This window comes from Aquarana catesbeiana, linkage group LG04 (assembly GCF_042186555.1).
Source record: "Aquarana catesbeiana isolate 2022-GZ linkage group LG04, ASM4218655v1, whole genome shotgun sequence".
Taxonomy (NCBI): domain Eukaryota; kingdom Metazoa; phylum Chordata; class Amphibia; order Anura; family Ranidae; genus Aquarana; species Aquarana catesbeiana.
In genome coordinates this window covers 219,603,819-219,619,794 of record NC_133327.1, presented here as the reverse complement: position 1 = coordinate 219,619,794, position 15,976 = coordinate 219,603,819, and the positions used below count along the sequence as shown (strand labels likewise).

General features: G+C 41.2%; 1 protein-coding gene across 10 annotated transcripts in view; it reads left to right on the top strand.

The window, feature by feature from the left end:
* Positions 1-15,976, top strand: part of PHC3 (polyhomeotic homolog 3) — a 133,621-nt gene that overhangs the window by 109,700 nt on the left and 7,945 nt on the right. For 8 of the 10 annotated variants that reach the window (XM_073626177.1, XM_073626179.1, XM_073626183.1 and 5 more), the window contains 4 exons: positions 1,806-1,965; positions 10,020-10,134; positions 11,676-11,823; positions 11,908-12,136. In XM_073626177.1, the coding sequence (XP_073482278.1) occupies positions 1,806-1,965; positions 10,020-10,134; positions 11,676-11,823; positions 11,908-12,136 (652 nt within the window). Of the gene's footprint in view, positions 1-1,805; positions 1,966-5,957; positions 6,026-10,019; positions 10,138-11,675; positions 11,824-11,907; positions 12,137-15,976 lie in introns of those variants that run through there. The other 2 variants (XM_073626178.1, XM_073626187.1) reach the window with 2 other exon arrangements.

The window sequence follows — 15,976 nt, the reverse complement described above, 5'->3', positions numbered from 1 at the left end:
CTGTTCATTCATTCAGTGCAGCTGCAGAGGTGGAGGTGATTGAAGACTCAATGTCTTTCTCTGTGTCAAATGAAACATCAGTGGTCAGTTTAGACCCCTAATATTTCACTAAAGCCCCCTTGCCCGCAAAACAGGCCTGCTAACGAAACAAATATAAATGTAAAAAACAGCAGCTTGTACAAATTAATGTTTTGATGTACATCATGGCTGTATACCTGTAAACACACATTCTGTACGCAAACTGGGCCACTCTTACATGGATGTGCGGTCACATGCATAAAGCCATAGCATCTGTCAGCCTGTTACTGATTTTGTACAGGTTTCTGGCTGCAACTGTACAGAAACATGTGACTTCTGGGTGCAGAAATACACTACCTCTTGATGCTGTTTGGCCCTTTATGGTCATGCGAATAAGGTCTAAAACACCCCCATACACACAGATTACACATATAAAATACATGTGTACTACATAGTGTTAATGCATTACTTGTGTGGTTGCACTGCAGTGCACCCACACGAAGGGCCCATTCACATCAGCGGACATGCAATAAGGTGCACATAACCTGCATATGCTGGTGTGCATTGTGCACAAGTGCTGCAATGCATTGTTACAATGCATTACAGTGCTTGATTTGTTTTTTTTTTTTTTAAACATTTTTAAAAATAAATGTATTCAGCTTTATGTCTGCATCATTTTATTGCAACTCACATTAATGCAGAGCACACATGGCACTGCAATCAGGTATTAATACAATGCATACAGTAAATGTTAAGCCAAGCTCCACATTTTTGATTTAAGTTGCTTATTTACTTTATACCTTCAATTTTCCTCTTTACATAAAAAGACAATTTAAAATTTACAAATATTTGTTATTTATTAACTCACAACAATTGTATCTTTTAGATTAAGTGCCGGTTCACACTTGTGCGCTCTGCAATATTGCATGTGATTCACACCGCACTGCAGTGCAAATCACATGCGATGTCCGTGCGATGCGATTTCAGTCATACAGATAGTATGGCTGATATCGCATTCGGACCAAACTCGCACAGGACCCTTTTTTTGATCTGCACCAGAATCGGATCACATGGGTGTTCACATCCATGTGATCTGATTCATGTCCGAACTATCAGTTCGTAGTGTGATATGCGAGCTGAAATGGGGGTGACATTAACAATGTATTGACACTCCTAGCAGTTCGCATATGGCAGTGTGAAATGCTGCGCGAGTTGGGTGCGATGCGGGAACTCGCAGTGGATTTGCTGGGTTTCCGCATCGCACAAGTGTGAACCGAGCCTTCAATAGGAGCTTTGTTTTTGTTTTGGTATTTTGAAATATTATTTTTAATAAACATTTGCACAACTATCATGGAGCCTACAAAATCAGAAGCATCGTATTTTTGTTCTACCAGCCCTGCTTTAAAAAAAATGATGGTTCTTTTACAAACAAGAAAGCTGTGAATGATTTAAAAAAAGTGAAAAATTGCAAGTCTGTCCAATTGAGGTTTAAAGTGGAATGTATGGCCTGGCAGCAAAAGGGTTAAAAACAGTATATAATACAAAATGAATATTGTATGAAGAAAACAGTTTATATTTTTGCCTCTTTGGGGCCTAAAAAACAGCTACGGTAATTCCTGTGATGTACTGCTTTACATGTATTTTTTGCAAGTTGTACTTTTAGAAATACTAAATAAATTATTGTAATTAAATTGGCATTCCCTTACACATGTACTGTGAATTCTAGACCTAAGGGTCTTATAATGTGGTTAGAGCAAAATGTCCTTTTTGTTGCATTGGTTTTGTAGGTAAATCGGTCTTCCCTCCTGGTGGAGGAACCTGCCAAAGGCCAGTTGCCATTGGATGAGCAGATAATGAACATGGCTGATATGGAGTCTGACATTCAGAGCACAGCTAAACTTCCTGACAACTCTACAGACACAGAGGTGGAAGACCTGACTGCTGAGGGTTAGTGCGTTAAATATGTATTTCACTTTTATGTCCTTCTTGAGCATTTATTTCATTTTATTTTATTTCAGTGTTTTTTTTGCAAGCGGTTTTACAACCAATGATAAAAATCAAAGATTAGCTGAAGGAATTTAAATAAGAGTATGTTTTCAAGCTGAACTCCTGGTAAACTTACAGTTGAAATCTAGAATAACAAACTGATTTACCTGCCAAAAGATTTGTAGTGGGGTCAGCCTGGAGTATGGGGGTTATTTACGAAAGGCAAATCCACTTTGCACTACAAGTGCACTTGGAAGTGCAGTCGCTGTAGTTCTGAGGGGAAGCTCTGCTGATTTTATCATCCAATCATGTGCAAGCTAAAATGCTGTTTTTTATTTTCCTTGCATGTCCCCCTCAGATCTACAGGGACTGCACTTGAAAGTGCACTTGCAGTGCGCTTGTAGTACAAAGTGGATTTGCTTTTCGTAAATAACCCCCTTTGAGTTTAATGCAGGCCATATACGGAGCAATTTTTTTTCCTGCAACCACGGACAGTGTTGACAGAGGAATCCCTCCTGCCGAACCATTGTATTCTCTCGGTAGAGAGGGGGTGGGGGGGCAGTCAGAGGAAGCCATCCCCACTGGGAGAAGACCAACTACTAGCGATATTCGCATATAAAATTCCTCAGGTTGGTTGTACCCAGGTTGTTTGATCAATCAACTTGGTACATTCAGCCTACCCATAAATGTGTCAAATCAGTAGGAACCGGCCGAGATTCAAATTGTCTGTGGCCAGCCTAAGTTTTAATTCACACTGTGTGCATTGACAGGTGGTTTTCTGCACTGGAGAAACACTAGTCACCGCAAGGGCATATATAAAACAAACGTTTTCTGTGTGCCCTGTTCCTACCAAAATGCTTGTGTGATGCGTATTTTTCCCACAGCACACTGGATGGAACAACATTACCACATTACTGTGTGGAGACATGAATGAAGTGTCACTGTGTAGTGCAGGGTACACACTATAAGTTTTTTCATTCAACCCAGCGGGCGATGTTAGTGCGGTGATCTCCCTTGCTGAGCTAGTGTGTTCTGACATGATGACTTACTCCCCCTCCCAGAACACACTGATCAGCGATCGGATGCTGGTTTTCCAGCATGCTTATTAGACAGAAGCTGGTCGTGGGACCTGCTTCTGTCAGACAGGGAGCTGTACACACAAGCCGAAAGTCGGCCAGTTTGGTGAACCCACCTTGACATTTCAGTAAAGTTAAAAGAAAAAAAAGGCCCCCTGGCAGAAACAGACACTAGCCTGAGTGGTAAAACACTGCATTTTATTATGTGCACTACTGTGAATGAACAGCAATTACTCTCAAAGATCTAAGATTAGCTAAGACTTTGTAATGATGCTTTCTTCAACCAGTTTTTCAGGTTTTTTGGTACAAAATATTTCTGCAAAAGAGCAGTAATTGACATTGGAAAATACACAATGATTGTTGCGCTAAGGTATTTCCAGCAGGCAAAGCTTTGTTGTCTGGGGTGGTGAGGGAATGGTTAAAAAGTCAGGATCCTGAACATATAGTCCAAAGTTCTGACAAATGAGCAGCAGAGAGTCAATATATAAAAATTATGTTAGGAATGACTCCTGATAGAGGTGCAGGGTTTTTAAGAACAGTCCATAGCCTTGGTGATTACCACAGGGAGTATAGCTGGCACAGGGAAGGCAGCTAGATGGAGAGTAGAAGAACCTCTGGGGGAATACAAGAAAAACAGACAAGCCGTGCCAATCTAAGTGCAGAAATATTGTAACATATTTAATTAAATGGGTTGTAAACCTTCGAGGTTTTTCACCTCAATGCATTCTATGCATTGAGGTGAAAAATCTCCTGTAATGCTGCAGCCCCCCCTGAGCCCCCTAAGCCCCAGTTTTACTTACCTGTACCCCCTCTATCTCGTCCTGGGGATGAGCACACCAGAAAAAGCCGGTGTCTTGGGTCCCGATTGGTTGGATTGATAGCAGCGCAGCCATTGGAGAGCGCTTCTCCCAGGGGGTTATCTAATGCGGGGAGGAGCCGCGAGAGCCGCCGAGGGACCGCAGAAGAGGATGTTCAGGGCCACTCTGTGCAAAACGAACTGCACAGTGGAGGTATGACATGTTTGTTATTTAAAAAAACAAAAAACAAAGCTTTAGTGTCACTTTAATAACTAATTAATGCACTCACTCGAAAATATAAAAAAATAACAGCAGGCACATCATGGTAAATGTCAGATGGAACCCTGCTGTCCATCTGATATTTACCATGATGTGCCTGTTTTTATCCATTTTCGAGTGAGTGCATTACTACTTTGTTAATTATGTTACAATATTGCTGCACTTAGATTGGCGCTGCTTGTCTGTTTTTGTAGCAGTAATTGACATGTGACCCTTCAAAAAAAACCCAGGGGCTTTGTCATTATTTGTTACATGTTTGTAAAAGATTTCTTCTTGAGTAGCTCAAATCAAATAATATACATATTTTTTACTTTCTGTAATAATTCCTATTAGCATGTCAGCAGTATGCACCTGTTTGCTTCAGCTTTACATTTTTAGTAGGCGTAGACCAAGGGCTCACTGTATTTCTGCCTCAGTCATCCTGCTGTTTAAAGCCTGGTACACTTGGGCCAAAAATCAGCCGGTTTTGTAGGAGCCTGACGACTTCTGTCGAACAGTTATGCTGGAAAATCAGCCAATTGCTGCAAGCGCTAATCAGTGTATTCTGGTGGTGGGGGGGGGGGGGGGGGGTAGTGGGGCAGGGGGGGATAAAGTAGAATAGCAGGAGAGATCCCCACATCAGCCTCCTGGTTGTATGAAAAAAAAAAAGCTGTGTGTGTGTGTGCCCAGCTTAACACTGCTTTATAATGTTTTAGGACATTAGTGTGAAAATGATCCGAACCCTATACTATAAAAATTTTCCTTGGTATTATTTTTCCAGTTTCCAGAGTGGGGAGTAGAGTAGAAGAGGTGAATACTAACATTCTCTTTGGGTGGTGGGACATAAGCATTTTTTCTGCTGCCGGATACACCATGGCACTATTACAGTTTGGATCTAGGCAGAGGTGCAAGTTTGAGAGGCATGTCCTGCCTTTTGGTGGTTTAAAGAGGACATGACCTGTATTGTGTTACAGTATGAACTAGAAGTATATACGTACCAAATACATTACAAGAAAATGTTAGCCAAATACGTTTCAAGGAATTGTTGGCCAAGTTAGATTGCTAATACTCAATTTTTTTCTTCACTGTGTGTACTGTTCAGCAGAGGGAATAAACTGGATTTTTTTTCTACTGGTATCTCACTAGATATGGGTTCCAAAGGGATCTCATAATAGGTTGCTCTAGTGCAAATTAACAAATAATGAGCAGAGATAGTTATTTTATGTCCTTCTTCTTCTCCTGAGACAAAGGATTGTCGTCTGGAAAAATTCTTCAACCTGGTGCCTAAGAGTTCCAGGAAGACCCTAGCAAAATCATGTGTTTATAAAGTGGCACATGACCTGGCTAGGGCCTCCAGAAATCTCATTTCGCAACCAGGACATTTCAGAACAGCATACCCTACAAGATAAAGAGCTGTTCACAGCGCAGACATCAGAAGGAAACTAATGTAACCATTTTGACTGTGCTCTTTTGAGATTTTGATGTATTTTCTGTTGTTTTGCATGCAGTCAATCAAAAAAGACCGAACACAAAGTACAGTTTAGTTTTTGTTTATTAAATCCAGGTCATATCAGAAATGCAATATAGGGCTGATGGTTTTAAAGTCTAACTAGTCAATAAACCAGGACCGTTGTGCACAGCTACTAATATGCAGAGGATTAACCTCTACAAAAGTTCCAAATGTCCTTTTTTGAACCCTTGTAGATGTTATAAGTAGACATTTTTCTTTTAAGTAAACTGTTGATTGGGGCAGTGTTGTTGTTTATCTCAATTAATAAAGTTATATCCCTAATCCCAGTCTTAATGGTATACCCCCAAACAGAAGTCTCAAAACCATGGCCCAGGAACAAAGTGCTCCCACCCAGAAGATGTTACAGTGGAATTTAGCAGGTGAGGTGCAGGCAGGTAATCTTATATCGTGAGAATATTAGTCGTGCAGGCAGGAACCCTTTCTTTTGTTTTGACAACTGGACAGAATCTCTATAACTGTGTTCCTTTGGAAGCCAGCACATAGTGACAGATGATGGTAAGTTTTTTTCCCCATCATATTTGAATACATAACAACAATAAGTGCTTGAACCACTCTTTACCATTACGTATTTAATCCCAAATTAGTTTTTAATATAATTGGATTACAGCACCATGATCATTAGGACATTTGGTCTATTATCTTTACTACTGTCATTTTTATGTCCTGGATTCAGTTAGGAAATACCTCATATGTAGCTGTTAACTTCATAGGACAAAGGCAGGTCTTTTTTAAAGCAAAATCCTTATAATTGCTGATATCTTTATCATCTTAATGGCCTGACGAGCTTGTGAAAATGCAGCCCAGTATATTCTACTGTTCCAGCATTTTTTTCTTTCCAAATTATCACAACCTTGTATATCATGTTGGAGCATCAGAGAATATGATGAGAGCTAAGTCTAAAGCCCCGTACACACAGGCCGAATGTTGGGAGACATCGACCAGTTCAAAAATGTCTGACAGATGAGCATACTGGACAATGGCAGAGAGCACTGATCGGAATGTTCTGGCAGGGGGGCCGTCCCCCTGTCAGAACACAATAGCTCAGTGGGGGGAGATTGTTGCACTACTTCCGCATAGTTAGTACAGCGGCTCCCACTGGGTTGAACGGAAAAAAAAATCAAACTGGCCTCAAAATCTTCAAGGTGTGTTTTAAGGTGGTCAAATGAGACTAAAATGTAATTATTTGGCCTTAACACCAAACGCTATGTCTGGCGGAAATCCAATACAGCTCACCATCTGAATAACGCCATTCCTACAGTAATGCATGGAGGTGATAATATACTATTATGGGGGGTGTTTCTCTGCAGCAGGGACTAGAGCACTTGTCAGGATAGAAGGAAAATGGATGGGTCAAAATACCATCAGGTTCTTGAGGGAAATCTGCTGTCCTCTGCCAAAAAGTAACATGACAATGACCGAAAGCACACAGCAAAAATTACCTCACAGTGGTTGAAAGAGAAAAAGGTGAATGTCCTTGCGTGGCCTTGTCAGAGCCCAGACTTAAACCCTATTGAAAGTCTGTGGAATGACTTGAAGACTGCAGTCCACAAACGGTCACCATCAAATTTAACTGAACTTAAGCAGTTCTGTGAAGGAGATTGTACATCTAGATTTTGCAATATTTGCCAAACAGCTAGTTTAGGTTAGGGATCAATGAGAAGACCTAAGTAAATTTACTTAAATAAATAGAAATAAAGAGGCATTCTTTCAGAGACTGATTTTAGAAATGTGTAATAAGGGCTATTATTGTAATGATTTATTTGCCATCACTTAAGTTTTATGCCCCGTACACACGGTCGGATTTTCCGATGGAAAATGTGTGATAGGACCTTGTTGTCGGAAATTCCGACCGTGTGTAGGCTCCATCACACATTTTCTATCGGATTTTCCGACACACAAAGTTTGAGAGCAGGATATAAAATTTTCCGGCAACAAAATCTGTTGTCGGAAATTCCGATCGCGTGTACACAAATCCACGGACAAAGTGCCACGCATGCTCAGAATAAATAAAGAGATGAAAGCTATTGGCCACTGCCCCGTTTATAGTCCCAACGTACGTGTTTTATGTCACCGCGTTCAGAACGATCGGATTTTCCGACAACTTTGTGTGACCTTGTGTATGCAAGACAAGTTTGAGCCAACATCCGTCGGAAAAAATCCCAGGATTTTGTTGTCAGAATGTCCGAACAAAGTCCGACCGTGTGTACGGGGCATTAGGCTTTATTCTCTCTTTTTTTGCGTGTTAGGGTTTTAAAAACCTGGTTTCTGTGTACAGTTTGTAATGTTATGCATACATGGGGCAACATATTTACAATTTACATATACAGGCACTCAGTACTGTATATGTCATTAAATTTCCCTTCAGTCAGGGTCTTGTAGTCCCTCAGAGCACTATTGGTCTCCATTCACATTTTGCTTTTTCTGAACGCGCGAAAAATCACATATGTGGGAATTTCTGTACCACATGCATAGGGCAGCACATTAGTATCAATGGGCTGCTTTACACATGACAAACGTGGCAAAGTAGCTCATTTGTCACATTTGTCAGGTTTTTATCACGTGACAGATGCACGCTATTTTGCCGCTTTCGAAGTACCATTAACAGTGAATGGCAATGCAAGAGCTACAGGTGTTTTTTGCGTGCTTTGTAAATGCGCGTTCACGAAAATGCTTAGTGTGAATACAGCTTAAAGAGGTTGTGGCACAGGCAAAAAACACAGGAAGTTGATCAAATGACAGGATTTCTGGCAAGATCAACAGGTATTGTTGCACTCATCACACAGGTATAACAAAATACTTTCAATGGTATATTTAACAGACCTAAAAAGGAGCCACTTTAATTTTGTTCATGTGTGCTTAATCATTTTTCTTTAAAGTTCTAGTTTGCATCTCTCAGTGCTCATACGACTTCTGTGTTACGATTACCTGGACATGACCAACTGTGACTATGCAATTTGCTTGCTTCTGTTCATTCTCAATTGCTGCAGATCAGTAGTTAATTGAGGCAGCACACACAAGTGTTTGGGGACCTCAGTTCAACTATGGAAGAACAGCACACATTTATAAGCTCCAACAGATTTTCTTTTCCATTGGACCAATAGGGTAGTTTTGGTTGTTTGGGCTCTTTTATACAGGTGTTGAATTCTAGAAGAGCCTTAACATGCATTAAAGCACCTATAGTGTAGTATAGTGTTTTTGGTTGCATTGTACAGACATTCATATTGCGTCAAGCAACACTCTCAAATGCCTTGTGAGATGTGTTTTTTTTAATTTGTACAAGGCTAAAATTAAAATTGATCACTTTTGATGCTTTGGAGCTGCACCTTAAACACACTGGTGTGTTTACAGTGCATTTATGGCATGCTTGTGGTGCATTTCAATAGAAGTGAAGCACCAACGCTTGCCAGCTGAGAAGCATCAACGCTTGCCGAATTCTGCAGGCAGCATTCATTTTGCCTCAACGCAACGTGAAGCAACGCTAATGCTGCAGTGTGAACCTCCATCCGCTCCCTATTTTAACAGTTTTGAGTGGCGTTGATAGGCGGTCTGGAAACTGTAAAAACACAACCCAACCCCATTTTCAACAGCCCTTTCTGTACTCTGCTTACAGTAGAGAGAAAAATTGTGAAATGACTTGGTATTATTGAGATTACTGTCAGTGTTGCCAACCTACCAAATTGAAATTTACTGACACAACACCCAACATTTCCTGGCACAGCCAAGTTTTTACTGGCATTTCCAAAAGTTACAAAATTGCAGTTTTCAGTGCAAATTTCAGTATTTAGGCTACAAACAAGTACAGTATGCAATTATCAATGTGATTTAAGGTAGATATTAAGCCAAAAAACATATCTTATTTTATTTTCAATATAGTAAATGAGTAGCTCAGGGACAGGACTCAGGAGGGCAAGAAATTAGAATGTGCAGGCACACACACATGAAATTGACTCTCACAGTGACACTGACAGTAGCACGACACGTCCCCTCCTGACTTACAGTGACAGTCTCTCTCCACGCCAGGTGGTCCCTTCAGTCCACTCCATTCCAAACAGCACTGACAGTCCGGTTCCCGGCTGGCCCTGCTCCCATCCTGCAGACCTGCACAGGCCCTGGACCGGCACTGCGCATGCGCAGTTCAAGCCAAGCGTCACAGACATATTTTTCACGGGCAACCTTTTCCTGTCACTGCCATTTACTGGCAGGAGAAAAAGAGCCCATTTTTTACTGGCTGCCAGTAAAAATACTGACGGTTGGCAACACTGATTACTGTTAGTCTACTCACTATGAATAAATATCTCAATAGTGAATGAGTTAATAGGTTGATAGGCTAAATCTTTTTTTTTTTCTTGGCAGAAGGTGTGGATGAACTAGAATGTGAGATATTGGAGTGTGAATTTTGTGGGAAAACAGGATATTCAAGCACGTTCCTGAGGTCGAAGAGGTTCTGTTCTCTGTCATGTTCAAAAAGGTAATTAGCATTGTTATATAGGACACAAGCTGGCAAAAACATTTTATTTTGGGCAGGGTTATCCTGAAAAGTTTATGCAGCTGAAAAAGTATGTTTAAACATTATGGCTAAAGGGAGTTCCAGTTTTCAGAAGAATACAGGCTCCTAAAAAGCCAAGTGGATCATAATAACAAATGCAGTCTTTTTGTTATTCAAACATTCTAAAGGCAACAGTTGAACTAATCTAGGCGAGTACTGTGAGACCGCTTTCACACTGAAGCGCAGCTAAAACAGCGCTAAACCGCCAGTCGTTTTGGCGGTGCCTTGGCAGGGTATTTGCGGCACTTTTTGGGCGTTAGCGGGGTGGTTTTTTAAGGCCACATGTCAACGTGACCTTAAAAAAAATTCAAAAAACACCTGTTTTGCAGCGCTTTTAAGGAGCTACAGAAGCGCTGCCCATTCATTTCAATGGGCAGGGGCGTTTTTGGAGCGCTTTTTACAGTGCTCCAAACCTGCCCCAAAGATGCTGCTTGCAGGATCTTTTCTAACGTCCCGAAAGCGCACCGCCCGAGTGTGAAAGCACTCATGCAAATGAATGCGAGGCAGTATTCGGGTGCTATTTCGAGCGCTAAAACGCCTGAAAACTACCTCAGTGTGTAAGGGGTCTTAGAGTGGGTTTTTATCACTTGGTTCTGGGACGGTAAAAATATGAGTGACTCAACCCCACCCCCCTCCCCTTACCCTTAAGATGCAAATTCAGGGGTGTACACATGCAAAAATGATACTCCCTGTCACATTCATCGGGCAGTACCGCCACTGAACACGACCCATTCAAGCAAATGGTGCCTCACTGCAACCGTATGTAGAGCATGCAGTTGTGGTGCACTGGTTCAACATTTTGAGGTTTGAAACAAACATTGAGGAGGCTACATATCTTCCAGTCTTGGAGGGGGGGGGACCTCACGCAAATTTCAAAATTCTCAGCACACAAGTCGCACCGCAAGTCGGATCATCTTGATCCGACTTCTGGTGCGACCTCTATTTAAATCAATGGGGAACCATTGATTTTTGAGTAGAGACAGAGAAACGCGGCTGAAAGCTAGCGCGGCTTAACGTGCATTGAATTCAATGCAAAACGCAGGAAAAAATGCGTTTTTAACGCTCCTTTTTCCTGGCGTCTGTACTAGCTTTACAGCCCATTTTTTAAAACGTCCGTGTGCATGTAGCCTAACCCTTACTTAAAAGGGAGGTTCCTTTTTAAATGCATTCCATTAAAAGTATGAAGGTTCACAAATATGTAACAATGATAAAACAAACCAAAAGCTGTTGAATTTATTTATAAAGCAAATTCAACACTGATAAAGCAAACTAAAGACATGTTATATATATCTAGAAAAGCAAATTCTACATTATTTTTGAACAGTGTAATTGTTCTAGTCAAAAGAAAAAACATTCAATTTGGTAGAACACATTTATTGTATCTCCCAAGTGAAGACTGTAAATACATTTGATGTTCATGGCCCTGTATTCTATAGATGCATTAAGCTACAATTTTCTTCTAGGTACAATGTTAATGGAACCAAACGTCTTGGACACTACAAGGCTGAAAAAAGCAGTAGATGGAGTAGAAAGATGGAAGGAAATATAGGGAGACGAAATAGGCGTTCACACAGTTCTGGAGGGTCAGTCCGAGAGCACTACCTAAGACAGGTTTGTAGGGAGCAATAATTGCAGTGAGTTACACTATATATTTGATTTGGCTCTAACATTTAGCATTATATCAATGAATTGCAGTTGCCTAGTACCTATGCATGCAGTGAAGAAGCCTTAGAGGATTTCCAAGAAGATTCTCTTCCGGCTCCCATGACCACACGGCTACGTCGACAGAGTGAGAGAGAGCAGGAATTACGCCTCCTTCAAGCAAGACATTTGCCCTCACCATCTTTAATGCCTCCGGATACTCAAACAGAGCCATCGCTATGGACAGTTGAAGATGTATGGGCTTTCATACATTCTTTACCAGGTAATTGTGAGGTACTACATCCTCAAATGAGATATGTACAGCATATATTATGATATAGTGCTAGATTCTACATGTGTCTTCAGACAGCTTTTCATGGTATTTCTCAACTGACATGTGTGGAGAAGACTTCTGCACTGCAGATTTATTAATTGCAAAGGAAAAATTAAAGCTGAACTCACTTTTCTTCGATTCAGTAAAGTACCAGAGCTTGATCACTGTCCTGCCCTTAGCCTTCTGATTTGACAGTGAAAGGGGATTACCACAATAATGAGTTCATCTTCACTCAACCCAGCCACAGATGGTGTGATTTTCTTTCCTGCAACCATGGTGGGACACGGGGAGCCGTCTCTGCCGGGAGAACACACAATTATTGCTGGCAGCTATAGCCACAGGCAATAATCGCATGAAAAATCTAACTTGCTGGTTGTACCCAAGTTGATCAATTGGGTGCAATCAGCCGGACCATACATGGTTTGAATCTCGGCCAGTCCCTGCTGATTCAAACTGTCTATGGCCGGCTTCAGTCTGCTCTCTTTACTGTCAGCAAACATCCAGTTTTCAGGTTGACAGCACCTTTAAAAGCAGTAGAGCCAGATTAGCTTACCAAGTTACCACTCCCTCATCCAGTCCAAGTCTCATTGTGCAAGAGATTACAGGAAGCTATTATAAAGACAGATAAAGCCATCCCTGTCTGGAGAAGATAGTGATTATTGCTAGGGGCTATATCAGCCGCTAGTGATAATCGCAAGTAAATCCGGCAGGCTGGTTGTACCCAAGTTGATCGATCAGCTTGGTACATTCAGCCTGCTCATACACGGTTTGAATCTCAGCCGGTTCCTGGTGAACTGGCCAAAATTTGAACCGTCTATGGCCGGCCTTAAGCTTTGATGCTTCCACTTATGTGTGATTGTTAAAGGTGTTGACATACGATGAACATTTTGTTTTTCACAGAAGGAAGGTTTTTTTTATAAATCTAAATTTAGTTAGTTCAACAAGTTACCAAATTAAATGTAAATAGCACCTTGCACAGTTCAGTTTCATGTGGGGTTTATGTCAGAGGGTTAAATTACTCATGCACCTAATATATTCCTCTTTGTCTCAAAGTCTCAGATGGCAAGCTAAAGGTGCTCATGGCAATTACAAAAGGGTGTCCCTCTTGATATTGGAATTTTATATATGTCACAGAGACTGAAAAGAGAGGTAGAGGGGTAGAGCAAGACAGCCTGGCAGGTACATTTCACCACTGAAGTAAAGAAGCAGAAGTCAGTAGTTGATTTAGCTCACCAGTGTCCATTCATAGCCAGATATTTCAGTTTTGGGTGGCCTGGCATTTTAATGATTTTCAGAAGCTGATGCTGCAAGTTGGTTATTTCCTAACCCAGAGAAATTTAATTAGTTAGTGCTCTAGTTCTCAGCCAGCAGAATAGTTCTGAGGATGGAATTTTCAGCAGCTGATTTAATCACTTGCTGAGTATGCATCTTCTTTATATTTAAATCCTTGCCTTTGTTCCACTTTAGGCTGGTGCCATGTCCACCCTGTATCAGGGTGGCACAGAAAGACACTTCCCCATAGCCTAGGATGGCAAGGCACTCCCCTGCTCCTCCTTCTCCTCCCCCTTCTCTTCTCCAAGCTAACAGATGGACTCTAGACTGCACTGTCCACTGTTAATGCACTTACTTGTGAAGACCGGAAGTTCAGGGAAGCAGGACTGAGAGAGCAGGAGCCAGCAGCACTTTTGCAAACTGCAAGTGCTGGGGTAAGCAATTTAACAAATAGTTTACTAGAAAATGTTTATTTTATCGTGCTTGGTTTGTTTATTAATCTAAAAAAAAATGAGGGTTTATTACTACTTTGAGGTAAACTCATTTTATGTGTTGCAAACACTACGTGGGAACAGCGCTGTGGTGCTTTTCTAATGTTTCTCATGAGCCCTGTAAATTGTCCCTGCACCACCCTGGCCTTTGTGTGCACACACCTAGGTCCCTAGTGCCATGCAGCTTACAGTTTGTCATGCTCACACACTTCTTCTGCCTCTCATGCCTGCATCATAAGGTAATTAACCAGTGGTTCCCCTTGCTGTTCCCCTTGCTGCTGCTCAACTGTGACTTGGTCACAAATGGCCATATAACTCCTTCTGCTCTTGTCCGTAGATGTCTGGATTTGGAGCAACCTGTTCCTACATTTTCTGGACTCTCAAAAAAGTCCCCAACCTGTCAACAAACCTAACGTCCCAAAACTGTGTTTTGCAGTGGGCACACAACACAACTAGTTTTTTGCTCTTCCCTTTGGTCTGTACACTGCACCTTGAGGATTTACCAAGGTTCTAGCCCCAATGTTTGCTCTATTATGCACACAATGGGATCCCATTGTGGGCTACCTGAACAGCCGCTTGCTGAGAGAGCAGTTGGCTGTAAGCCTGTCAGACAATGTCTGCAGCACTGGTCAAACCCTTCAAAGGTTCAGTTGGATCCGAAACCTAAAGTCAGCATTAGAACCAACTCAGGTCTTCTCTTAGAAACTGCTCAGTCCATAGTTATTCGCCGAGGCAACTTCTGACTCTTGGTCCCCATGCTTAGACTCTGTGGTCCAAGCGTTGCCCAACTCTCTGCATTGCATAAGAGTTCTGAGTTTGATGGTGTCCTCCTCTGAGCCCCATCTGTTCAATTCCACTCCAGACAGTTGCAATTCAACATTCTGGCTCTATGGGCAAGGACAGTATCGTCTCCTGATCAACATACTGAAAGTACAAGCAAATTGAATATTCCTTCCATGCTAAAGCTCTCGACAATAAGTTCATAGAGTCCGAATTCAATTGGACAGTGCTATGGCAGTCATATACATCAGTCATCGGAGGGGGGACTAGAAGTCTAACAGCTCATTTTAAAGCAAACCAGTTTCTCACTTGAGCTGAGCTTCATGTTCCAGGCCTGTCCACCATGCATAATCTAGGTGTGGACACAGCCGATGACTGATCACTGTACCGGCCTGCTGCCGGTACCATTTGACCGCTGTAACCAATCACAGCAGGTCACATGACAGTTGTATACAATAGATGGCTTCCTTTCAAGCCATCTATTGTATACAATTGTGGTGCTAGCTGTGATTGGTCAATATGATTACATGGTACAGACTGGGCCAATCACAGCCTATCTGTACCATGTGATTAGCTCTGATAAATCACAACAAAAGAAACTGAATGAATCGATTTCATTCAGTAAAATCCTTGCATATAGTAATGCAATGCATTGTATATGCAAACATAATGTGTAAGAAAAAAAAATACTGATCACTTCCCCAGAGTAGTACAATGTTACTATGCTAACATTATATTGCTCTGGTCAAAGTGTTTAAAAAAAAAAAAAATTGAAAAAAATAAAATATATATATATATTTTTTTCGTACTGTCACCAGTCAATGTCTCTGATCACTGCCGCACCTGTTATATGATGGCACTGTACTGCACTGGTGACAGTATGTAAGAAAAAAAGATTTTTTTTTTTTTTTTCTTTTTCCAAAAACTTATGACAAAAAATGACAACTTCAAAAAACTCGCCATGCCTCTTACTAAATACCTTGGACTGTCTACTTTCTAAAATAAGGGGCAATGTGGGGGATATGTGTGCTGTCTTGACATTTTTGAGCCTCAAGAAATGAGATAGAATTGATCAATTTTCAGATATATACCATAGTTTGTGGACTCTATAACTTTCCTACAGACTAAATAATATACACTGATTTGTGTTATTTTCACCAAAGAAATGTGGCAGAATATATTCTAGCCTAAAATTATGAAAAACAATTATTTATTTGCAAGATGTTATAACAGAAGCGAAGAAGCA